The sequence below is a fragment of the Myotis nattereri genome, assembly GCF_964212035.1.
Source record: "Myotis nattereri genome assembly, chromosome: 1".
Classification (NCBI taxonomy): Eukaryota; Metazoa; Chordata; class Mammalia; order Chiroptera; family Vespertilionidae; genus Myotis; species Myotis nattereri.
The window spans coordinates 52,582,926-52,609,769 of record NC_138075.1 but is presented as its reverse complement, the minus strand read 5'-3'; the positions used below and the strand labels follow the sequence as shown (position 1 = coordinate 52,609,769).

The 26,844-nt window shown below is 40.0% G+C and overlaps 1 protein-coding gene across 1 annotated transcript in view; it reads right to left on the bottom strand.

Annotated features, from left to right (window-relative positions):
• ADAM10 (ADAM metallopeptidase domain 10) overlaps nucleotides 1–26,844 on the bottom strand; it is a 168,303-nt gene that overhangs the window by 43,727 nt on the left and 97,732 nt on the right. The window contains exons 6-9 of the mRNA XM_081105358.1: nucleotides 24,898–25,047; nucleotides 16,920–17,012; nucleotides 12,008–12,191; nucleotides 3,403–3,566 (exon numbers count right to left, since the gene is read on the bottom strand). Coding sequence (XP_080961484.1) covers nucleotides 3,403–3,566; nucleotides 12,008–12,191; nucleotides 16,920–17,012; nucleotides 24,898–25,047 — 591 coding nt within the window. The remainder of the gene's footprint in view (nucleotides 1–3,402; nucleotides 3,567–12,007; nucleotides 12,192–16,919; nucleotides 17,013–24,897; nucleotides 25,048–26,844) is intronic.

Sequence of the window (26,844 nt, the reverse complement as noted above, 5' to 3'; positions counted from 1 at the left end):
TAACATATATTCCTTTAGAAATTTTAGAAAATAAAAAATGGATAAAGAAAAATTCAATCACAATCCACCAACCACAATGAGTATAATTAACATTTTGGTCTATTTCCTACATGACTTGTATCTAGTAATATAATATTTTAATACAAAATTTGGGCTATACTCTGTGTTTGGTTATATAAATGGTTTCTTTCAGTTTAACAGTATAAGGTAAGCATTTAAAAGCTTTATTTTTAAATGATGGCAGAGCATTCCATGATACTCTCCTAGTGTAGAGGCACTTAGGCTGTTTAAAATTGTTTGCTATAATAAAATAGCCATGGATACCTTTTCTTTCTTTTGTTGAAATGTACACAAATCTTTGACAGATTGTGCATTTATTACTTTTAGTTGGATTCCCAGAGGTAGAATTACTCAGTAAAAAGGTCAAACATTTTAAGGGTCTTGATACACACTGCCAAACTGCCTGTCAAAGGGCCATACTAATTTACATTATATAACAGCAAGGATCAAGCTTTCAACAGGCAGACATGAGAAGAAACTGGCTTCCTGACAGAAGGAAAGTTTTAAAGAACTGTAAATTACTTAATTTGACAAGAGAGGGGAGAAAACATTGAAAATATACTTGGACCCAAATTATGGAAATCCCTAAATGCTAAGATAAGGAAATTGTATCAATAGGTACTAGTACTAGAAGTAAGCTATTAACAGAAGTAACAGGATCAGAATGATCAGAACTATACCTAGACAAAGATTAATCTGATAACAGTGGGCACATATTAGAATTTTCATATTGAGACAGAATTTGTGTCATTTATGATTACAACTTCCCACAACAAAGCTTATAAAATGGTTAACAATAGGTGTGCAATAAATATTTGGGACAGGATAAATAAATATAAGGGATAGTGTGAACCACTCATAGAGAAAGTAACATTGGCATAGTATGTAGATATACAACAAGAGAAATAAAGACAGATTTCAGGTAAAGAAAAGAAGGAAGATAGACTCAGGAATTTATGGTTCTAGCTGATCTTACTATTAAAATGCTTAATAAATATTTACTAAGTACCTACTATGTATATGAATGGTAACATGAACAACATGCACAAAGGGATGGGGGTGTGTTTAAGCATGGTAGAGCCATTAAAACTAGTCTGATGTTGAGATAGGGTATGTGACAAAAGGGATGTAACCAATATGGGATATAAGGACTATCAGAGAGATAGTAGGACCAACCCCCAATGGATTTATGGCTTAGAACCAACAGAAGGCCAGGTCATCCAACATAGAGACTAATTTCACCTTCCAGTAACCCTTAGCCTCATTATTCTCTCATTGTAATACATTAGCATACTAAACAACCACCCCGCCCCCCCCCCCCACACACACACACACACACAGAAAATGCAAAGCCCATATAAGGATACAAAATGGCCAACTGTTCTCCCAAGAATCTCCACCCCTTTCCCAGAAAAATCCTGAATATTCTTCCCCCTTATTGAATGCCCTACCCCCCAATTAAATGAGCTCCAATAAAAGGAGCAAATCCCACTAGGGAGTGGCTGCTCTACTGTGGAGTAGCCACTCTGTCTCACTACTTCACTTATAAACTCTTTCACTTTAAAGTCTATGCTGGCTTGAAACTGAGTTCTTACCTGCTCCAAGCCAAGAACCCCACAGTGGTCACAAATCATCAGATCCCCAGGCCCCTGAAATGCCCAAATCAGTATGACAGGAAAAGATGGCAAGAGAGACAAAATGTGTCAACCAATTTATCCATTAAGCAATAAGCAGTAAGTAATATAACATTAATATACTAAAAACACCTCTCCAGCAACTGGTAGGGGATGGATTAGACAGGAAGTGAAAAGAGAATAGATTCAATTCCCTACTCCAAGTGTGGTCCACAGACCAGGAGCAACCGCATCAGAGGGTTTCTTAGAAATGTGCAAATTTGTGCCTCACCAAAGACTCAGTGAACTACAATCTGTATTTTAAGATCCTCAGTAATTTATATGCTTTGAGAGGACCTAGAGTAAAGTATAGAAGAGCAGGAAGAGAAGAGAGGACATTTGATTGTCCTGGAAAATGCAAATTAACTGTGAACAACAGTTTTCTGCTCATCTCTAAAAATTTCAATTACTCTTTTAAGACAGATCACCAAAGCAGTCAAAAGGTAGAGAGATTTAAATACATTTTAAATACTTTTTCCAAGAGTATTGATAATAATCTATCAATTTCAGATAGGACTTAAAAGAGGAAAGATTTGCAACTTAGTGAGATGCCATTACATTTTACAAACTGAAGAAAATTAGAGAAGCACATTTAAGGATTTGAAACAACTGTATAAATTTTCCAAAACTCATAAAAATTTCCATTTTTACAAGTGTTAAGATACAAGTAAAATAAATTTACATATGAAAATTTCCCAAACTTATTAAAATCCTATCAAAAATTTCCCGAACTTATTAAAATCCTATCAAAATCACAAAGAACATATTTCAGTACTTTGCATTTCTGTGTGTATTAATCGTTAGGTCACTTGAAAATCAATATAATGAAATGGATATTAAATGATACCAAAGAATTGTTAATTTTGTCAGATACAATCACACTGTGGTTATGTAAAAAAAAAAGTCTATTTTCTTAAGGAATGTATACTAAAATATACAAGAATGAATGAATTTGCTTCAAATACCTTACAAAGAAAAAGGAAGAAATACAGAAAGGAAATGTAGCAAAATCCTGATAATTGTTGAATCTGAAACAGAGGCTGAATCTGAATGCAAGCCACAACCAGTTTTAATATAGCCTAAGCTAAAAATGGTTCTCCCATGTATAAAGGACTGTAAAAACAACAAAGAAAAATATACAACTGAAATGTTACCCCCAAAACCTAGATTACTCACTAGCTAGCCCTATACAGAAAAAGTTTGCTGACCCCGTTCTGGATGATGAGCATATCAATCTCATTCCACAGTAGAGAAAGACAAATCTAGTAAGCCCCAGTAATACTTTAACAGAAACCAAGCAAAACACCTACTCCACAATTTCCTAACATTCAAAATATATTTTAAATAATTAAAAATTATTCTCATTCAATGAATATTTGAATAAATCATGTAACAGGCACTGTTCTAGGGCCAGGATACATAGAAGTGAATGAAAAAGACAAAATCCCTTACCTTCATAGAATTCTGGCTTTGTTAGGTTGACTTTTCTTATTTTAATCACAAATATTTTACTTTCCTTCCCTTCTATATGCTCAAGTACATGACTGTTCTGACATAAAAGCATTCATACATACTTAATTTCATTGTAAACAAACAAATCACTGACATAAAAGGTAGGTTAATAACTTTTATTATTTTATTTAAAATGTAGTAATTATGCAATACTTACTGGAGATCCAAAGTTATGTCCAACTTCATGAGCAAAAGTAATGTGAGAGACTTTGGGAGGTACATGAGACCCATAGTTCTGAACAGTAATAATTCCAGTGTTTAAGGACTTCTTCTTACCATCTGAATAGAGCTTACTTTTTTCACATATTCCTCCAGAGCTTCCTAATTCAGAGCAAAAGATGGCTAAATTAATATCTATTTCACCCAAAAATAACTTTCTAATATGTGCTATATTAAATTAAGACATTTTATATTTTGAGTCCAAAATACAACTGGTACCCACATATATCAAATACTCAAAAGTTTCTTTGGTCCACGATTAGGAAGTCATTTCAAATAAAAGCTTTAATGAAGGAACTCCCAGGATTGAGTACAAAGCCCTTATAAAAATTTCCTCTTCATAACCAAAAGGTCCCCAGATTTTTGCTCCCAATAATTTAACAAAACAAATACTTTCGTTTCTGTTAAATTTGAATATATCAGTATTCACACTGAGTCAAAACCTACACCTTTTATCTTTTACAAAGAAAACTTTTAAGTTCACAAAAGTTGAATAAAATATTCTTAAGTAGATTCTGAGAAACTCACTTCTACAAATAAAAGCAGTGATGCACAGGAGTATGTACGTGATTCACTATCTATCCTGAGTGACAAGATACAATTTTTTTTTTTTTTAAAGAACTATGGTTGCCAAGGTATAGGGGTGTGGGAGGTGGGAGAAGTAGGGAGAGGTTGGTAAAAGGTATAAACTTTCAATTATAAGATGAATAAGGTTTCATAATGTATACAAATAGCAAATCAGGATAATGTACACTTCAAATATCTTACAATTTTGTTAATTATACCTCAATAAAGCTAAAAAGAATTATGCAAAACGGGTAAAAAAGCACAACAAAGGGAGGAGGGAAGGTAGGAAGGGAGAGCAAAAGTGGCAGAATGTTAATTATCAGATATTCATTGTAGTACTCTTGCAACCTTTTGGCATGTTTAAAACTTTTTTCAAAATAAATTCAAAAAATTAAATTATGATTTTCCGATGTATCTTGAGAACACTTTCAAATTTTAAAAGGAAACCCATATTTTTACTTATACCTATTAAGTCGTTTTATAGTTCATTAATAGTTCCTGAACTTCAGAGTTTAATTCCAAAATGAAAGTGCTTTCACATCTAAGGCAGTTAACATAAGAAATTAGAAAAAGAACATGAAATTCAGAAACAGGCTGGCCAATTCATGTCTTTATTTACATTGTACTGAAAAAAACATAGTTCTCCTAACTACTGAAGATTTTTAGTGAGAAGTTCTTTAGTTTATATTCACATTTAAAAGTTTTCTCTATTTGAATTTTTGTTAAAATACAATCAAATGGATTATTCTGATAACTGATCAAATCACTTCAAATTAGCTGTGTATGCAAAGTTAGAACCAAGTCATTAAATCATTTTTAAAAACCTAATATTTAAGCCAGCCACTCAGTGGTTGAGTGAGCATCAACCTATGAACCAGGAGGTCACGGTTTGATTCCCAGTCAGGGCACATGCCCGGTTGTGGGCTTGATCCCCATTGGGGGATGTGCAGGAGGAAGCTGATCAATGATTCTCTCTTATCACTGATGTTTCTATCTCTCTCTCCCTCCCCCTTCCTCTCTGAAATCAATTAAAAAAATACTTTAAAGAAAATAAATAAATAAATAAATAAATAAATATATTTTAAAACCTAATATTTACAATCTCTAATAAAGCATATAATAAAAAGCAATGAAAAATAGATCTGCACAAATGGCATGATACAACTGCTGTCTTGTTCCTTTTAAAATCAGAAAGTATATGGCAGCAAAACATAAATTTGAATTACCGTTATGATATAATTTAGGAAGCTGAGATGATAATGTGCTTCACAGAAAAATAAACTGAAAGACTGGGATACACGCAGATTTTAACCAGCAAGGGATTGAGAATCTTTATGATAGTCAAAACTAACTTACTACCTTTTCTACACAGAAAAATGAATAAAAAAGGAAAAAGCTAATGAATAACTAATGTATTTTCTTAAGATACCTTTACTTTTAGAGATGAGTCCTAAGGACTATATCACTATTTCTAGAAAGTAGAAAAGATAGGACTCAACACTCTGTATAATAATAATAATAGTATACATGTTATAGTTTTGAACAAATAATAAATTAATATCCTGCCTTAGCGAAGATTTGTCATATGCAAATTGGTCCAATGTAGTACTGTCAAACTTGAATTAAGCAAAGAAGACTCCACACTGCAAATTTATCAGTTAAAAAAAAGTAGAGAGCATATATTAAAAACTCTGATAATATACTTTTCTGTATTTTTAAGATCTACCTAGTATAAGAGAAGTTCAAACATATATATGAGAGTACTTTTCTGAAATGTAGCCTTTGTAATTCATATCTTATTTAATGTTTTAAGCAACTGCTTTTGGTCTATTATTATAGGAAAAGTTCATAGTTGTTACAGGCTAATAGAATATGTTAGAATAACTCAATTATACAGAAGGAAATAGAATACTGTATCTAATTTTATAACTTATAGTTTAATTTTCTAATACTGTAACTAGTTTTGATATGACAGAAACTCAATTATTGGTAAGATATCATAATACTTATAAATAAACCATAACTAAAGTTGAGCAATTGCTTTATATTATAAACTTAAGATTTTACTATGTATGTCATCATTGAAAAACACAATTGTGAATAACAATGAGAAGGGTGAAATGTAAAATTAAAAAAACTACAAAGGTAATAAAATCTCTTGACAGAATCTAAAAATACAATTTTGATGTGAGCAGACCTAAGTACCTAAAACTTAATAGTAATATGCTGACGATACAATATTGATCTGAGCTGTAATTCTGAAACACAGTAGTACCACTGCCAGATAGGTTATTAAAAAATATCCGAGGGCATTTCTTTGTCTTTCATGTCTGGGGGACAGTACTCACATGTAATGAGTAGGGACCACAGATGTTAAACATCCTGCAAAGGACAATCCAGACCTGAATAAAATGCCAATATTAAGTGTTCTGTTGCAACATTCTAATGATGTAATTCTCCTAACCTTGTAAATAGACTTTTAAACAACAGGTTAAGAATTCAATAAGCTGTTGGTTATCTTGAGAACCCATGATAAGCTCTGTATGTCCTCAAATCGTAATATGTAAAATTAAATGAAAGTTTCTAAAATAAGAAAAACAGAAGAGACTATTCCTACCAAATGAAATGTCTCAAAAAATATTCTTCAAATTTAATGAACAACAAAAACTGAAAAACAAAAATAGAGCCAGAGACATAGAAGCATCGAACAGACTGTCAAACTTCAGAGGAAGGGGGGGGGGGGGGGGTAAGAGATCAACCAAAGGTCTTGTATGCATGCATATAAGCATAACCAATGGACACAGACACTAGGGGGAGGTGAGGGCATGTGCTGGGGGGGTGGGGGGGTGGCCGGGGAGAGGTCAATGGGGAAAAAAGGAGACTTATGTAATACTATATGTAATACTTTAAACAATAAAGAATTTTTTAAAAATGCTTTTCACAAATGGTCAGAGGAATACTGAATGGTTCAGGATTAACTATGAGAGGAATTCCAAAGCTAGTGTTATTTAGTGACCTACTGATAAAATTAAGATGGATAATATATGAGCAGAGTGTACTTAATTAACCCCCTAAAAAATGGCCCCTCAAAAGGTGTGTTATAAGAATATAGCAAGTAAAGTAGAACAAAGAAATTATTTAATATAAATAATTTACTTTGCTAAGGAACCAATGTTTCAGTCTCTAAATTAAATAAGAGGCTACCTGCTTAACAGAGAACTGTGCTTATATAAAGTTCAGAGTAATTTTTCCAGATTCATATTCAAGACTGACTTTGTTTTGGAGACCAGACTCCCTTTATTGGGCTCTCTTTAAGGCCTAGTATAATATTTTTATGTTTTTGTTAATCTTCACCCTAGGATATTTTTTACATTGATTTTTTAGAAAGAGTGGAAGGGGGGGAAGGAGTAGGTAGAGGAGGAGAGAGAATGTGGGGGGGGGGGGGGGGAGAGAAACATCAATGTGAGAGAGACACATCAATCAGCTGCCTCCAGCATTTGTCCCAACCAGGGCTGGGGATCGAACCTGCAATCCAGGTGTGTCCTTGATCAAAATTCAAACCTGTGACTCTTCAGTGCAAAGGCTGATGTTCTAAGCACTGAGCCACAGACGAGGAGGACAGTACAATTTTAAACTGGAGCCTCCAAGTCAGCCCAATTCGTTAGTTGTTTCTACTTATTACAGAGTTGAGGCAGAAGGTACTATTTTCCTCATTAACAAAACCCAAGACAGCACCCAACTATAGTATGAAATTTAATACAAACAAACAAAAAGTAGTGTAAAAAAGACTTGAAGACAGAAAACCTACTATTCAAATGTTTCAACCTTCATTGTTTTCCCTGGCTTAACTGAGTCAGTGAAGGGAAAATAGCTAATAATTTGAGTTATTGTTCTGTGAAAATTAACATAATAATATCACAATAAAATCTTTTCCACTACCATATATTTGAATAGTGAAATATCTACAGAAGTTAAGCTAAATAATGCACCAGAATCAAAATTAATTAGTCCAAATAAAAATGAGAAAAGATTAAGAAACAGAAACAGACCATAAGTTGAGCAGATCAGCTATAAAATGCTATTTTAAAAAACAAACAAGATAACAGCAAGCATTACTAAGATCTATAGGCAGAAACATGAAGTCTCAAAGGAAAGGGCAAAGACAGAACATATTGAGGTGAAAAATAAACAAATTGAAGCAAAATGATTTACCTGAATTTACAGAAACAGAATGAGCAAGTACCCAGTCTCATAGCTCCCAATTCAGTGCTCTTCCCATCATGTCATAACAGTTAACCAAAATGATATTAAATATTATAGAGTAGTACTTATTTTATAACTGCTCTCTCTTAAGCCTTGACCAGTTTGGTTCAGGGGATAGAGTGTCGGCCTGTGGTCTCAGGGGTCCCGGGTTCGATTCCGGTCAAGGGCACGTGCCTTGGTTGCGGGCGCGTGCCTTGGTTGCGGGCGCGTGCCCGGTGAGGCGTGTGCAGGAGGCAGCTGATCAATGTTTCTAACTCTCTATCCCTCTCCCTTCCTCTCTGTAAAAAATCAATAAAATATATTTTTTTTAAAAGAAAATGATTTCTAACAATATAAAACAGTTTACCAAGATGCAGAAAACATTTCAACTTATTAGAAATGCATTAGAAAGACACAGCTAGAATATTACAGTATATAATACCTAGTAAAGTAACTACCAAATGCACTACACCTGGAGTCAAAGGTCCAGATTCTAGATTCTGTATGATACTGGGTTGGTCAGTCTCTGAACTTAAGTTTTCTCATACTCTCCAAAAAGGACACACAGATGGCCAAAGACACATGAAAAGGTGCGCAACATCACTAATCATCAGAGAGAGACTCAAATTTTTTTTTTTTTAATATTTTATTGATTTTCCACAGAGAGGAAGGGAGAGGGACAGAGAGCCAGAAACATCGATGAGAGAGAAACATCGATCAGCTGCCTCCTGCACACCTCCCACCGGGGATGTGCCCGCAACCAAGGTACATGCCCTTGACCGGAATCGAACCTGGGACCTTTCAGTCCGCAGGCTGACGCTCTATCCACTGAGCCAAACCGGTCAGGGCGAGAGAGACTCAAATTAAAACCACAAGATATCATTTCACACCTACCTACATGACTACCATCAACAAATCAACAAACAACAAATGCAGGTGAGGATGTGGAGAAAAGGGAATCCTAGTGCACAATTGGTGGCAATGCAGACTGGTGCAGCCACTGTGGAAAACAGTATGGAGTTTCCTCAAAAAATTTAAAAAATGGAACTGTCTTTTGATCCAGCCAATCCCATTGCTGGGAATATATCCTAAGAATCCTAAAACTCCAATCAGAAGGAACATATGCACCCCTATGTTCACATCAGTGTTATTTATAATAAGCAAGATCTGGAAACTGCCCAAATGTCCATTGGTAGGAGGTGAGTGGATAAAAAAAGTATGGTACATTCACATGATGGAATACTATGCAGCTGTAAAAAGGAAGAAACACTTACCTTGTGTAACAGCATGAATGGACCTGGAGATTATAATGCTAAGTGAAATAAACCAGTCAGAGAAAGCAAATACCATATGATCTCACTTATATGTGGAATCTAATGAACAAAATAAGCTGATGAACAAAACAGAACCAGAGTCATGGATACATGGTATTCTGACAAATGTCAGAGGGAGGGTGGGTGTGGTAGGTGAGATGAAAGAAGGTGAAAAGAATCGCCAGAGAACAGATATGCATAACCCATGGACACTGACAAAAAGTGGTTAGGGCCAAAGGTAGAGGAGAACAGGGTCTAGGTGGAGAGGAACAAATGGGAGAGAAAATGAGGTCTATCTCTAATAATGTCAACAATAAAAGTAAATTTTTTTTTAAAAAAAAAAAGAAGCTTTGGTGAGGAGAGATTAACCAGAGAACTTATATGCATATATGCGTAGCCCATGGACACAGATAATAGTGTGGTGAAGGCCTGGGAAGGGTGAGTATGGGGTGAAGGGGTCTAAGGGAGGGATATCTGTAATATTTTCAACAAGATAAATAAATTTAAAAAAGGAAGCTTAGGAAATTGTTAAAAGGATATACATTACTAGCTTAAAAAATAGAACTAGAGCCCAGTGTGGCTCAGTTATTTGAGCGTCAACCCATACACCAAAAGGTCCCCAGTTTGATTCCTAGTTGGGGCACATGCTGGGGTTGCAGGCTGGATCCCCAGTAAGGGGAGTGCAGGAGGCAGCCAATCAATGTTTCTCTCTCTCACTCTCTCCCTTTCTCTCTAAAAAATCATTCAAAAAATATTTTTTTAAATTAAAAATAGAGCAAGAAATAGAAAAGCGAAAGTATAGTACAAAAGATGCTAAATTATGCATAACAAGTCATAGAATAAACTAATAAAAATCTATACTAATAAAAGGGTAATATGCTAATTAGACCAGACATCTTCTGGACATCCTTCCGGGTGTCCTTCTGGATAAAGCCATGGTGGCGGGGGCCGAGGCAGAACCAGTTAGGAACAATCAGGCCAGCAGGGGAGGGCAGTTAGGGGGTGATCAGGCCACCAGGGGAGGGCAGTTAGGGGGCGATCAGGCTGGCAGGCAGAGGTAGTTAGGGGTGTCAGGCAGGCAGGCAGATGAGCGGTTAGGAGTCAGCGGGCAGAAGTCAGCAGTCCTGGATTGCGAGAGGGATGTCCGACTGCTGGGATCAGGCCTAAACCAGCAGTCGGACATCCCCCAAGGGGTCCTGGATTGGAGAGGGTGCAGGCCAGGCTGAGGGACCCTCCCCTGTGCACGAATTTCATGCACTGGGCCTCTAGTAGGAATATAAAAGCCTATCTTACCCTGGATAAAGCAGGGTAAGATAGGGCCAGAAAGTCAATTCTTTTTTAAAGAAAAGTTGATTCTTTTTTAAAAAGATAAAACTGATGCATCAGAAGAATTGCTGTACATATAGCTCAGAAGACGACAGACTAGTTAGCAAACTATATATGGCAAAATTCATATTCAAAGAGTCTGTGATTCTTTCTATGGATCTTTCAATTAATAAATTCATGCCCTAGCCATTTTGGCTCAGTCCATAGAGTGTCGGCCTGTGGACCGAAGGGTCTTGGGTTCGATTCCAGTCAAAGGCACATGCCCATGTTGCAGGCTCTATCCCCAGTAGGGGCTGTGTAGGAGGCAGCCAATCAAAGATTCTCTCTCATCACTGATGTTTCTAGCTCTCTCTCCCTCTCCCTTCCTCTCCGAAATCAATAAAACTATATTTTTTAAAAAATAATAATAATGACTAAAAAAAATCCTAGCCAGATGATTCAGTTGGTTGGAGCATCATCTCATGTACCAAAAAGGTTTTGGGTTTGATTCCCAGTCAGGGCACATACCTAGGTTGTGGGTCCAATCCCTGGTCAGGGAATGTACAGGAGGCAACTGATCAATGTTCCTCTCTCTCTACTCTCCCCCTTCCTCTCTCTAAAATCAATAAACATATCCTCAGGTGAAGAATTTTTTTTTTAATAATAATAATAATGACTAGAGAAAAATAATAAAAGCAGGTTTTTTCTTTCTACCTGCTCCTCCTGACCAGGGTTACTCTCCTTTCTATCTCATTATAGGAGAGAAGCAAAGCATGGTTTTCCCCTTTTAACTATAAAACTTTCTTTTAAACATTTTTTTAGTAATTAATAAAATTAACTTCTGTAAAACATTTAATATTTTGCTTTTAATTTCAGAAATTAGTACCACTTTTTCTCATAAAATTATTTCAGCTACTGAATGTACCAAAATATCAGGATATCTCCCTACTGGTACTCATTTCAAAATAAAAAGCTGCTTCATTTATTTTTCCATTTATATATATCATGCTAATGAATCTTGTACAGGCATCACTTTCTCTTATACTGTGTAAAATTCAGTCTGCCCTGCAAATTGCTTTTCATTTCAAGTATTACATCAAGACATAGACAAACTACCTGAAGGTGCTCCAACCCAAGCCAGACCAAGAACACCATCATCAAAATCTCGGTCAGTGAAGACATAGGCCAAACAGTAGTCATCATGATTCTGCTCAGAATTCAATTCCAGAAACTTCTCCACACCAATATTTGGAAAACGAAAGGGATTTGTGGGGTCCTTCTCATCAGCAGTTGTATTGATCTAAAATTAAAAAACTAATTGTTAGCAGAGCCTTAGCGTAAGTCTCTATTCACCTCCTTCTAAATCCACCTGAACAATATGTTTGGGGCCCCTGGGAAATTAGGCCTCAATTAAGGCTTCTATGGTTGTACACACTACCTCCAAACCCCTTACCTGATTTCAGAAGCCAAAAAGAAAAAAAGAAAGGCAAGGTGGAATGTGTTACATTTCTGAGCAAGTATTTAACAGATTCTTGAACACTTGTTAAGGAAAAACAAGTTATTTCTAATCAAGTTCAGTTTCTAAATTCAATCATCTGAGCAAATCTCTTTTAGTGCGAAATCTCCTATATACTAGTATGGTGACAAGTATGAGAACATAAAACCCTGTATTTCAGCTAATCACTAGAACATAAAACAAACTTGGATCTTCCTTACAAGTTCTACAAGTTCAATTTTTTCTCCTGAGTGTGGCAAAAAATTATATATATACATATATTTTACTGCCAATTCATTTCTCTTACTACTTCAGGCTGAGTTCCTCTAGAATGTTTCTTTCTTTTTTAAAAATATAAATTTTACTAGAGGCCTGATGCACAAAATTCATTCAAGAGTAGGCCTTCCTTCCCCCGGCTGCCGGCACCAGCTTCCTCTAGCCACTGTCAGGCACCCAGGACCCAGGCTTCCCTCACAGCCCCAGCTTCATCTGGAAGGACGTTCAGTCTAATTAGCATATTATGCTTTTATTATTATAGATTGATTTCAAAGAGGAAGACAGAGATAGAAATATCAATGATGAGAGAGAATCATTAATCAGCAGCCTCCTGCAAGCCCCACACTGGGGATCGAGCCTGCAAACCGGGCATGTGCCCTGACCTGGAATTGAATCATGATCTCCTGGTTCATAGCTCGGTGCTCAACCAAGGAGCAACACTGCCCAGGATAGAATGTTTCTTTTGACACTAGCTATTAAACTCCCAGTACAGGTTCCTCCTTCACAATTTGAAGAATAATGGTATTCTGATAACAAACTTCTGCTAAACAAAAGCTTTCATTTATCAGCCTCTGCTTCATTTCAGAGGCCCCTATATGTCCTTTGAAGTCCTACAACAATTTGGCTTTCTTAAAACAGGTCAGAGAATTACATACAATATTGTTGCTAGAGAATAAAAAGGGTAAGTATGATAGTAAACATTTTTTAGAAGGCAAACCTCAATCTACTGAAAATATCAATAGTAAAGGGAGGATATAAAAGCTAATAAAATAAGAATTACTGATCTTTTTAGGATCTACAACTTTCAGTAAAACCAAGGGGCTTAGAAGCAGAATGGCAATTGCCTAAGGACTGATTTCAGAACATCTAACTTACCCATTAACAATTAACCAAAAAAAATCTGTTATGGTCATCTAACACACATACACAAAAATCCAAAACAACCATGATATATCCTATCTAATAAGGAGGGAATATGCTAATTGACCCTCACACCGTCACAAAGAAGGCAGCACCCACAGCCAATGAGGGAATATGCTAATTGACTGCCCCGCCCTCAAAGATGGCGGCACCCACAGCCAACGAGAAAATATGCTAATTGACGGCCCTGCCCTCAAACATGGCGCCCACAGCCAATGAGGGAATATACTAATTGACTGCCCCACCTTCAAAGATGGTAGTGCCCACAGTCAATAAGGAGGGAATATGCTGACTGCCCCGCCCTCAAAGATGGTGGCGCCCACAGCCAATAAGGAGTGAATATGCTAATTGACTGTCACGCCCTCAAAGATGGCGGCACCCACAGCTAATAACGAGGCTCAGATAACCAGGGCTGGCCGAGGTTTGCACTGCCGGCAGTGGCTGGGGCGTCGCCTCCCCCTGAGAGACGGGTCCCCTCCTGCCCCTGAGGGCTCCCAGACTAAAAATAAATAAATAAAAGAAAAAAAGGAGTGGTTGGGAGCTTCATACACCCGCCAGCCTGAAAACAGCCCTCAGCCCCTCACCCAGACTGGCCAGGCACCCGAGTGGGGACCCCCACCCTGATCGAGGACACCCTTCAGAGCAAACCAGCTGGCCCCCACCCGTGCACCAGGCCTCTATCCTATATAGTAAAAGGGTAATATGCCTCCCAGCACTGGGATCAGCGGAGCCGACAGGCCTCCCAGCACCGGGATCAGCGTGACAGGGTGCAGCACCCAAACCCCCTGATCGCCCTGCGGCTCTGTGTGTGACCGGGGGCGGGGCCACAACCTCCCTATCGGCCCTGCTCTGTTCGTGACAGGGGAAGGCGCCCCAACCCCCTGATCAGCCCTGCTCTGTGCCTGATAGGGGGGAGCTCCCCAACCCCCTGATCGCCCTGCGGCTCTGTGTGTGACAGGGTGCGGTGCCCCAATCCCCTGATCGGCCCTGCTCTGTGTGTGACAGGGTGCGGCGACCCAACCCCCCACCCCCCAATGGGCCCTGCTCTGTGTGTGACGGGGTAGAGCCATAACCTCCCCATCGGCCCTGCCTGGAGTGTGACAGTGGCGGCGCCCCAACCCCCTGATCCGCCCTGCTCTGTGTGTGACAGGGGGCGGTGCCCCAACTCCCCTATTGGCCCTACTCTGTGAGTAACAGGGGGGAGCTCCCCAACCCCCGATGGGCCCTGCTCTGTGCGTGACAGGGGGAACTCCCCAACCCCCTGTTCGACCCTGCTCTGTGCGTGACAGGGTATGGAGCCCCAACCCCCCTAATGGGCCCTGCTCTGTGATTGACAGGGGGCAGTGCCCCAACCCCGATTGGCCCTGCTCTGTGTGTGACAGGGGGTGGCGCCGCAACCTGCCCATCGACCCTGCCTTGAGTGTGACAGGGGGCGTTGTCCCCACCCCCCAATCAGCCCTACCCTGAGCGTGACTGAGGGTGGCATCGCAACCTCCCGATCCACCCTGCTCTGTGCATGACAGGGGGCGATGCCCCAACTCCCCAATCAGCCGTGCTCTGAGCCCGACCAGGTGCTGCACCTAGGGATTGGGCCTGCCCTCTGCCACCTGGGAGCAGGCCTAAGCCAGCAGGGCATTATCTCCTGAGGGGTCCCAGACTGCGAGAGGGCACAGGCCGGGCAGAGGGACCCCCCCACCCCCCCCCCCCCGAGTGCACAAATTTTTGTGCACCGGGCCTCTAGTATATGTATATATATGTATGCGAGAGGCCCAGTGGACAAATTCGTGTACGGGTGGGGTCCCTCTAAGTGGCCGGCAGGGATCGGGCCGAAACCCGCAGTCCAACGCCGCCTGCAGCTCCTACCTGCCGCTCCCGCTCATCTGTGTCTGCCGCGGGCTCATGCCCAATCAGTCCCTATCACGAGAAGCTCACGCTTCCACAGCAGCGCTGGCCAGCCATGAGCCCTGCATCTGGCACCCACCCAAGGGGAGTGGCCTGCGGGATCAGGCTGAAACCAGCTATCCGACATCCTCCAAGGGATCCCGGATTGCGAGAGGGTGCAGGCCAGCCTGAGGTACCCCACCAATGCATCGTCAGGCTGGGGTGGAACCGCGGGGAGGGCTCCAGGGCGTGTCTGGCCCATCTCGCTCAGTCCCAATTGGCCGGACCCCAGCAGCAAGCTAACCCAAAGTCAGAGCATCTACACCCTTGTGGTTAGTGCACATCACAGCAACTGGTCAACTGTCTGCCCCCTGGTGGTCAGCGCATGTCATAGTGTCTAGTAAACCCTGACAAGAAATGGAACTGTGACCTCCTGGTTCATAAGTCCAGGTTCAACCCCTAAGCCATGCCAGCTGGGCTAGATTTTACTCTTAAATCATAAACCCAGGTATCCCTTCTGTGTGTGCACATATGTATGTGTGTGTATAAAAGCCAAGAGTAAAGATAAACTGCATCAGTAAATACAATGTAAACTATTGCATGCATAAAAAGCAAGCCTTCTTCTTTATGTAAACACTAGGAGACTAGCGTGCAGCGCCCACCCACCTGCAAGCCCTGCCTTGACACCCAAACCTATCCAGGCAGAGCTCCAGCATGCCTGGCCCAGCCTCCAAACCTTCTGGCCTTTCCTGGCCGCTTCAAGCCCCGCCCTCAGTCCCTCGAGTCACCTCGGGCTGGTCCTGCCTTCTCTGGGCGCCTCCCCACTTCCACCCAGTCTCTGGAGAAAAGCATCAGCTCTGCCCCATCAAGGCGCAGGAGGAGAGCATGGAAGCCTGCTGCTTGCTGCGCTATGCTCCTTCCCCTGGCAGTTGGGTCATGGGGCACTCAGAGTGCAAGCAGTGGGTGGCGAAGGACTAGTGAGGGGGGCGCTATGGGCTCTCACCACTGCCCTCCCCGGCACGGGATGGTCCCGCCTCCTCCGTGCGCCTCCCCGCTTCCGCCCCATCTCCAGAACAACGCCCCAGCTAATATGCTAATGACCTGGTCGTTACCCTTTACAGCGCATCGACCATTAGCATATTAGCTCCTTATTAGTATAGATCAGGGGTCCTCAAACTACAGCCCGCAGGCCACATGCGGCCCTCCGAAAACATTTATCCGGCCCGCCGGGTGTTTTTGCCGCCGCTGCCTGTCCTGCTTATTAGTAGCTGACTCGTCCCGGGCCCGCAGTGCACATGTGTGGAATGTCTGAGGGACAGTGAACTGGCCCCCTGTTTAAAAAGTTTGAGGACCTCTGGTATAGATGGTCCTGATGTTTCTTCTTTTTAACGTATTTAATTATTAAAACTCCTTACTCAAAAAAACAATCAAAAATAAATAAATAAAACTCCTTACTCTTATGCGTTTCACCATGAAACTGATGTTACGAATTCCGGAGAAGTCTGTGGTCTGATAAATTGTATCAATTGCTTTAACATGACTGGATATCTACAGATTCAAAAAAAAAAAGAAAAACATTTTAGACACAATGTGAAAATGTGAAAAAGACTGAATTCCCATCTCCCAAATCAAGAATTATTCATGTTCCACCACATTCAAATTTTAAAATGTCTACACCATATACCAGATGAAAGAATGAAACAGATTAGTGAGCTGGAGCTAAAAGGGAAGATTCTGTGCTTTTCCAGATTCTGGTCCCAATCAAATCTGCACTCTTCTCAGCTATATAAAATTTTGTTTCCTCAATCCATCCTATCATATGACATCTATACGCCTTTTCACATGCTGTTCTCTAATGCCTAGGGCATCATCCTTCAGTTTCAGTTCAGCTCAAACATCTCTGAGAACTTCCCTGGTACTATCAGGACACTCAGTTATTCTCTGACTTTGGTCTTTCTAATGCTGCACTAGTACAGTTTGGGTTGTTGCTTTTTCTGTAAGTTTTGGGCTTTTTTTCCCCACACTTTTTTAAAATTCATTTTCATTTTTTTGTTTTGTTGACCATTTACTATATACTAGACACTGTTTTAGGTGCTAGGGATATAATGGTAAACAAAATAGAAAAAGTCCTTATAAATTTACAGAAATTTATTTGCCAGGGTGATGGAGGGGAATAATAAAAAAACAAATAAGATGTTCAAATTTTGCTAAATTCTAGGAAGAGATTAACATGGTAATAGAATACAAAATAATACTCTGTTTATCTACCTAACTATCAACTAAACTCTCTGGCTTCTAAACCACTCTGTACATAACCTTCCCATCTTCATTTACAAAAAGCACTTGCTACCATTTATGTAAAATATTACATATATGTAATATTGTATATACATATATAGGGTGTCCCCTCAAAAATGTATACACAAAATGTCTGTAGATTCTATTACATTTTGAAAATAAAATATTTCTTAAAACACTGCCTTTATAATTATTCAAAGTATGTATTACATTTTTTGGGACACCCTATATATATACTGTTTTCAAATAAATTATATAAACATACAATTAAAAAAAAAACATACAATAGTTAAGAAGAAGCATTAACAATGATGATTTCAAAAGTAGTCTAAGTAGCCAAACATTGATAAAGAAAGTTCTAACAGTGCTGACAGATTACATTAAAAAGTCATGCTGCCTAACCTCAGTTTGGCCTAGAAACCTTCTGAGTCTATTCCATTCTCAACAGTGGTGGTTCAAACATTTCTCCACAGGTTATTATATTTCATACTTTACTGACGTCCCATCTTCATCCACCGATCCCTTCCTTAAAGGGTAACTTCTCTTTATTCCTGACCCAAATCCTTAATGGATCTTCAAGATCATTTTTCACATCAATTTTTTTTCTCTTATATCTTACACTGCTTCCCTACTGTATTATTTTCCTCTTCCAACCAACTTCTCTTGTAATCCCTACTTCCATTTCAGTCCCAAATATTATTGTAAGTCACCATATTTTTCTCTATTTTTCACCTTCCTTAGAATCTCACTGCCAACCCATTCCTTACTGTCTGCAATGTTTCCACCTTCACAATTCCATTGAGAGCATGCCTAAAGCTCATCAATAATCTCTAGTAACTGAAAATCAACTACATTTTGTACCTGTTCTCTTATGCCTAGGGTATCACCCTTCAGACTCAACTCAGCTCAAACATCTATATACCATCTTCTTAAAAAAGTCATTCTAGAAAATTTCTATTGAGGAGAAACCAAGATGGCGGCATAGGTAAACACCAGATATTGCCTCACACAACCACTTCAAAAATACAACTAAAAGACAAAACAGACACCATCCAGAACCACAGGAAGGCTGGCTGAGTGGAAATTCTAAAACTAGAAGAAAAGAGAAAAGCACACTGAGATTCAGAGGAGGTGCGGAAGTAAAGTGCAGAGGTACGGAGGCGCATGTGGAAAGGGCTGGCAACTGAGGACATGGTTGTCTTTTTCAATTGAGAGGGAGTCTCAAAATCCCGACTGCTCTGAACTCCAGTTCTGGGCTAGTCTCTGCGGACCCAGACTCATATGGGGAGAAACTGGACTGTCTGTCATCGGGTGGAATTCAAGGGTGGCTTTATCTCAGAGGTGTTTGTGGCAATTACCGCAGGACACTGAGACCCAGGGCCTCTTAGGGCAGGGCTGAGGATCAGCCATAGCTGTTTGCTCTGCACTGTTGTCTTCCCGAGACCCCGCCCCACCCAAGCTGCGCACAGAAGCTTTTGCATATGAATAACCGGGCCCTTTGCAATCTAAAATTACCTAACAAACTGCAGCTGAGTCAGAGAGACCCAGAACATCCAAAAGAAGGCCCAAGGCCCCACAGAAGCTTGCATTGCTTCACAGCTAGGCCTCATCTGGGCACCTCCAAACCCCAAACAAAGAAGAGGAATCTGCAGATCTCTCCGTAGCTCCTGCTGGGTAGCCTCAGGCAGAGGCTAAATTAGCACCTCCTTAGATCCAAGAGCCAGAGTACCCATTGGTCAGAGTGGGACAATCCAGATTACAACTCCTCAGATCCATAAGGGACACACTCAGGGGGCAGACTCAATGAGCACCAAAGCCCCACTGAAGCAAGTCTTGCCCCAGAAGGGTGTCTCTAGCACAGAAGTTCTCCCACCATAGACACAGCTAATTCTCACAGCCAAATGGCCTGGAGGTCAATTCCTCCCAGTGATACCTACAACAATCAAGGCTTAACTACAACAAGACTGTGCACACAGCCCACAAAGGGGTGCACCAAGAGTGTTCACCTCAGGTAACTGGGGAGGCTGACCCACTGGGCCGTATAGGACACCTAGCACAGAAAGCCACTCTATCAACACAGGGAAGCAGCCAAAATGAGGAGACAAAAAAATAGGTCACAAATGAAAGAAATGGAGGAAAGCAAACTACTGGATATAGAGCTCAAACCACGGTTATAAGGTTACTCAAGAATCTTCTAGAAACCACCGATAAATTTAGTGAGACCCTCCATAAATCTAGTAAGACCCTCGAGGATATGAAAAAGGACCAAATAGAAATTAAGAATACATTGACTGAAATCGAGAGAAACCAAGATGGCGGCATAGGTAAACACCGGAGTTTGCTGCCTCAAACAACCACTCCAACAAAAAGACGGAACGGACATCATCCAGAACCACAGGAAGGCTGGCTGAGTGGAAGTTCTACAACTAGGAGGAAAGAGTAAAACATACTGAGACTCAGAGAAGGCGCAGTGCTGAAGTAAAATACTAAGGTGCGGAGTGCATGCGGAGCGGGCTGGAGGCTGAGGGCGTGGTTGTTGTTTTCAATCGGGAGGAATAAGCGCCAGCTCCAGGTGAGTCTCTAGGGACCCAGACTCATATGGGAGAAGCGGGACTGTCTGGCATCACTCAGAACCCTAGGGCAGCTTTCTCTCCATGGGGCTTGCAGCAATTACTGGGACACTGAGAAGCAGAGCCTCTGAGAGCAAGACTGAGAGCAGCCATAATTGCTAACCCCGCCCTATTGATCCCGTGGGACCCACCCCGCCCAAGCCCTGCAGGGAGACTTTTGCTGGATAGCCTCAGGCAAAGGCTAGATTAGCAGCTCCCTAGAGATCCAGGAGCCAGGAAGCCCAGAGGTCAGAGTGGGACCATCGAGTTTGCAGCTCTGTTGAACCATAAAAGACACACTCAGGGGGAAAACTCAGTGAGCACCAAAGCCCACCTGAAGCAAGTCTAGCCCCAGAGGGATGTCTCCAGCACAGAAGTTCTCCCACTGCAGACACAGCTGATTCTCACAGCCAATTGGCCTGGAGGTCAATTCTTCACATGATAACTACAACACTCAAGGCTTAATTACAACAAGACTGTGCACAAAGCCCACAAGGGGGTGCACCAAGAGTGTCTACCTCAGGTAATTGGGACACTTAGCACAGAAAGGAACTCTATCGACACAGCGAAGCATAAAAAATGCCGAGACAAAGAAACAGGACACAAACAACAGAATGGGAGGAAAGCAAACTGCTGGATATAGAGTTCAAAACCACACTTTTAAGGACTTTAAAGAACTGTCTAGAAGCCGCAGTTAAACTTAATAAGGCCCTCGAAAAGACTGGTGAGACTGCCAATAAATGCAGTGAGATCCTCAAGAAATCTAATGAGACCCTTGATGTTGTGACAAAGGACCAACTAGAAATTAAGCATACACTGACTGAAATAAAGAACATTATACAGACTCCCAACAACAGACCAGAGGATCGCAAGAATCAAGTCAAAGATTTGAAATACGAAGAAACAAAAAACACCCAACTGGAAAAGCAAAATGAAAAAAGAATCCAAAAATACAAAGATAGTGCAAGGAGCCTCTGGGACAACTTCAAGCGTACCAACATCCGAATTATAGGGGTGCCAGAAGAAGAGAGAGAGCAAGATATTGAAAACCTATTTGAAGAAATAATGACAGAAAACTTCCCCTACCTGGTCAAAGAAATAGACTTACAAGTCCAGGAAGCGCAGAGAACCCCAAACAAAAGGAATCCAAAGAGGACCACACCAAGACACATCATAATTAAAATGCCAAGAGCAAAAGACAAAGAGAGAATCCTAAAAGCAGCAAGAGAAAGAAAATCAGTTACCTACAAGGGAGTACCCATACGACTGTCAGCTGATTTCTCAACAGAAACTATGCAGGCCAGAAGGGAGTGGCAAGAAATATTCAAAGTGATGAATACCAAGAACCTACAACCAAGACTACTTTATCCAGCAAAACTATCATTCAGAAGTGAAGGCCAGATAAAGAGCTTCACAGATAAGAAAAAGCTAAAGGAGTTCATCACCACCAAACCAGTATTATATGAAATGCTGAAAGGTATCCTTTAAGAAGAGGAAGAAGAAGAAAAAGGTAAAGATAAAAATTATGAACAACAAATACACATCTATTAACAAGTGAATCTAAAAATCAAGGGAATAAATAATCTGATGAACAGTATGAACAGGCAATTGTAATAGAATCAGGAACATAGAAAGGGAATGGACTATTATTGGGGGGTGGGGGGGAAGGGGTGTGGGGTGAGGGAAGAGATTGGACAATAATCGTGCACCTATGGATGAGGACAGTGGGTGGGGAGTGAGGGTGGAGGGTGGGGTGGGAACTGGGTGGAGGGGAGTTATGGTGGGAAAAAAGAGTAACTAATGTAATAATCTGAACAATAAAGATTTAATTAAAAAAAAAAAAGAATACACTGACTGAAATAAAGTATATTATACAGAGATCCAACAGCAGACTAGAGAATCCCAAGAATCAAGTCAACGATTTGAAATACGAAGAAGCAAAAAACACCCAACCAGAAAAACAAAAAGAAAAAAGAATCCAAAAATATCAAGATAGTGTAAGGAGCCTCTGGGATAACGTCAAGCGTACCAACGTCCGAATTATGGGGGTGCCAGAAGAAGAGAGAGAGCAAGATATTGAAAACCTATCTGAAGAAATAATGACAGAAAACTTCCCCTACCTAGTGAAAGAAATAGAAGTCCAGGAAGCACAGAGAACCCCAAACAAAATAAATACAAAGAGGACCACACCAAGACACATCATAATTAAAATGCCAAGAGCAAAAGACAAAGAGAGAATCTTAAAAGCAGCAAGAGAAAAACAGTCAGTTACCTACAAGGGAGTACCCATACGATTGTCAGCTGTTTTCTCAACAGAAACTATGCAGGCCAGAAGGGAGTGGCAAGAAATATTCAAAGTGATGAATAGCAAGAACTACAACCAAGCTTACTTTACCCAGCAAAGCTATCATTCAGAAGTGAAGGCCAGATAAAGAGCTCCACAGATAAGAAAAAGCTAAAGGAGTTCATCACCACCAAACCAGGATTATATGAAATGCTGAAAGGTATCCTTTAAGAAGAGGAAGAAGAAGAAAACGGTAAAGATAAAAATTATGAAGAACAAATACACATCTATCAACAAGTGAATCTAAAAATCAAGTGAATAAATAATCTGATGAACAGAATAAACTGGTGAATATAATAGAATAAGGGGCATAGAAAGGGAGTGGACTGACAAATCTCGGGGGGAAAGGGGTGTGGGGGCTTGGGAAGAGACTGGACAAAAATCGTACACCTATGTATGAGGACGGGGGGCAGGGAGGTAAGGGCAGAGGGTGGGGTGAGAACCAGGTGGAGGGGAGCTATGGGGGGAAAAAAGAGGAACTAAAATAATCTGAATAAATATTTAATTTAAAAATAAGAGAAATAGTCACACATGTGGACAAAGATACGTAATGTATAGATATAAATGTTTATATACATTTGCAACCAATTAAAATTAAGATAGAACCACAAAAAAAAGTCATTCTACTTTTTTCCACCATTACTGAGGTATAATCCTATATAATAAAGAGGCAATATGCAAGCTGACCGTCATGCCCTCACAAGATGGCTTCCTACGACCAGGCCAGCAGGGGGGTTAGTGAGGGATGACCAAACAACTGAACAGCAGGCTACATGGGGTGACCAGGCCGGCGGGTGGGGGGGGGGGGGGCGTGAGGGGAGACCAGGCCTACCGAGGGGCAATTGGGGGCAACCCGGCCAGCAGGAGGAGCAGTTGGGGGTGACCAGGCCAGCAGGGGGGGACAGTTAGGGTTAACCAGGCTGGCAGAGGGGGGCAGGTGGGGGCAACCAGGCTGGCAGGGGGAGCAGTAAGGGGTGACCAGGCTGGCATTGGGGGGCAGTTAGGAGCAACCAGGTCGGCAGGATGGGGGCAGTTAGGGGCGACCAGGCAGGCAGCCAAGTGAGCGATTATTGTGAGAGAGACGTCCGATTGCTGGTTTAGTCCCGATCCCTAGAATAGGGCCGAAACCAGCAGTTAGACATCCCCCAAGGGGTCCCGGATTGGAGAGGGTGCAGGCTGGGCTAGGCATGAATTTTGTGCACTGGGCCTCGTTAATAAATAAAACTGTAAGATATTTAAATATCTTGATATATATGTGTACATTGAGAATTCCTGCCATCTAACACATTTCATCATTCTCTTTGATATCTCTGTAAGATGACACTATTGGCTGTGCATTTTGCTTTGAAACTTTGTTTCTAACTTGGCTAATTATTTAATACTACCTATTTAACTATTATGTTTTAGCCCATTGTTTCTCTTCCTCATTCTATAGACTATATATAGATATTCTTTCCCAGTTTCTTCCCTTTTGATTTCATTCTTTCCCTTTCATTCTCTCTCCTTTTAATGTACCACCTATATCTCCTTTATGCCAAGAAATTCCATGCAAAAAGTTCAAACCTCTCCTAAGTTCCAGTTCTACATTTTCAATATCCTAATGGAATTACTACCTGGCTTTTAGACATATCTAAAATTAAGCTCATCACCACCACCAAAATGAATTCACCAGTTATACAATGGCACGTTCATTCTCAGCCTCAAATCCTTAAAGTCAAAAGGTATCTCACTGGATACCTTCAACATGAGAACATATTGAAGGGTATATCTAAATACTTTATACTTTAAAAAGGATTAAGACACAAATGCAAATAATAAGGTAACTTAGAAAGTGCTAAGTACAATGGGTATACAGAACAGAAATTAAATACTTACTGAAACAATTCCTCTATCTTTCCCTCTATTAAAACCACAATTGAAATTCAATCCTCTTTTCAAAGCTAAGCTCCAGTGTCATCTCCTTCATGAAATCATTTTCTTACACCTCTCTTTTGAATGACACAAATATCTTAACTGGTCTTTCAGCTCTTTGTATAGTTATCTTACATATTTCATCATACCATAATTGAAAATACATACTTTTTATTTTTCCAAAATGAGATATGTGCTAACTTTAATTTTAGAGGAAAATATAGCTATTACAATACAAGAGCTCCTAAAATAGTAGGAAAATTATAAGTACCTGAGCAATCACGGCTTCTCGTGTCCCATAATATTTAAAGAATAGATGATCAGTCTGAATATAAAGCTGACAAGTATTTTTTTCAGCTAAAGTTGTACGTTTTTTCCTCAAGAGTTCTGGACCATTATTAACAGCATGTTCTTTAGGTGTCTGTCAAAAAGAGAGTCATTTCTAATCATTAGCATGCTTCACTAATATAATTTTATATAGTATACTTTAAAATCAATTTCATATTCTGCTTTATTATGAGTAGACATTATAAAAAAATTCATATTATAAACAAGAGTACACATTATAAAATATTTCATATCCTGCTTTATTATGTAACATCATAGACATTTCCCCATGCCATTAAAAATTCTTCATAAACATCACTTTCAGACTCATAACATCTACTGCATAGATATATTATTTATTCAAGAGATTCTTTCACTTTTACACATTTTCAAAATATACCGTTTAATATGTAATTATTTGAATATAAAGCAAGTCTTATAGTAGTTTATAATACTTTGATATCTTCTTCCACCTCACCTCTATAAACCCAATGTATTACCTACCCGTCAAAATTTGGCTCCTAAATACCTAAAAAACCTGTCTCCATCACATTAGTCCAAACTACCATCACTTATTACCTAGAGTACTAGAATAAAAACAATGTAATCTATCCACATCCACTATTAGCCTTTAATGTATTCTCTATACTGTAATCTTTTCAAAATGCAAACTTGAAAATATTACTTACTTCTATAATATATTTCAATGACTTCCCATTGCTTTACGGATAAAGTCCTAAATTCTGTATATGCCATCAAATAAGTACTGCAGACTCTAATGACCTGTCCAGTTTCTTCCCATTCCATATTATTTCACAGAGAGACCCTATTGCATTACCCAACTCTAGTCCTCTTTCCAATCCTCCAACACACAGTCTGTCTCCTGCCAGTCCTTGCACATGCTGATGCTACCTCTCCTGATCTAACATCTTCTTTCAGACTTAGCGAAGGTCAATTCATCCATTATACCACCTCATAAAACCATGTACCCATGTCCTTACATAGAGTAATCTTACAATTTATTGTGTGGTTATTTGATTAATTTCTATACCCACCCCAACACCTATTACTTCATGAATTCTAGAAAAAAGACACTTATCTCTGTTTGCTTATCACTAAACTAGAGTCAGGGTGCACAAATTCGTGCATGGGTGGGGTCCGGCCAGCCAGGACCAGCGGGGACGAGGTGACACAGGAGGTTGGTTGCTGGCCCCACCCCCCATAGAGGTTGTGCGGAGCCAATCGGGCCAGTTGGCTGCCACAGTGCACGTCATAGCAACCAGGCGTTATTCCAGTCGCTTGGCTTTTATATCTATAGATTGTTCTCACCTAACGCACACTTGGCAGGCAAACTGAATGCTCAAATCAGTAGTATTTGTTTAAAGAATTACCACTGCAATTGAATCCAAATACTTAAACAATTGTTGACATGTAAAAGAACCATTTTAAATGAATTTTGATGAAATAATAATAGAGAATTCAAATTAAATTCTTGAGATACACTTATAATGCTATGAATTTCCCTCTTAGGACTGCTATCACTGTGTCTCATAGATTTTTGGTTGTTGTATGTTTTCAGGTCACTTTTGATTTCTTCCTTGATCTCACTGTCAACCCATTCATTGTTTAGTAGCATGTTATTTAGCCTCCATGTCTTTGTGTGTTTTTAAGTTTTTTCCTTGTGATAAAGTCCTATTTTCATACCATTATGGTCAGAGAAGATACCTGATATGACTTTAATCTTCTTAAATTTATTGAAATGTGTTTTGTGTCCTAACGTGATCTATCCTAGAAAATGTTCTATGAGCACATGAAAAGAATGTATATTCTGCTGCTTTGGGGTGAAAGTCTCTTAAGATATCAATTAAATTCATCTGACCTAGTATGTCAT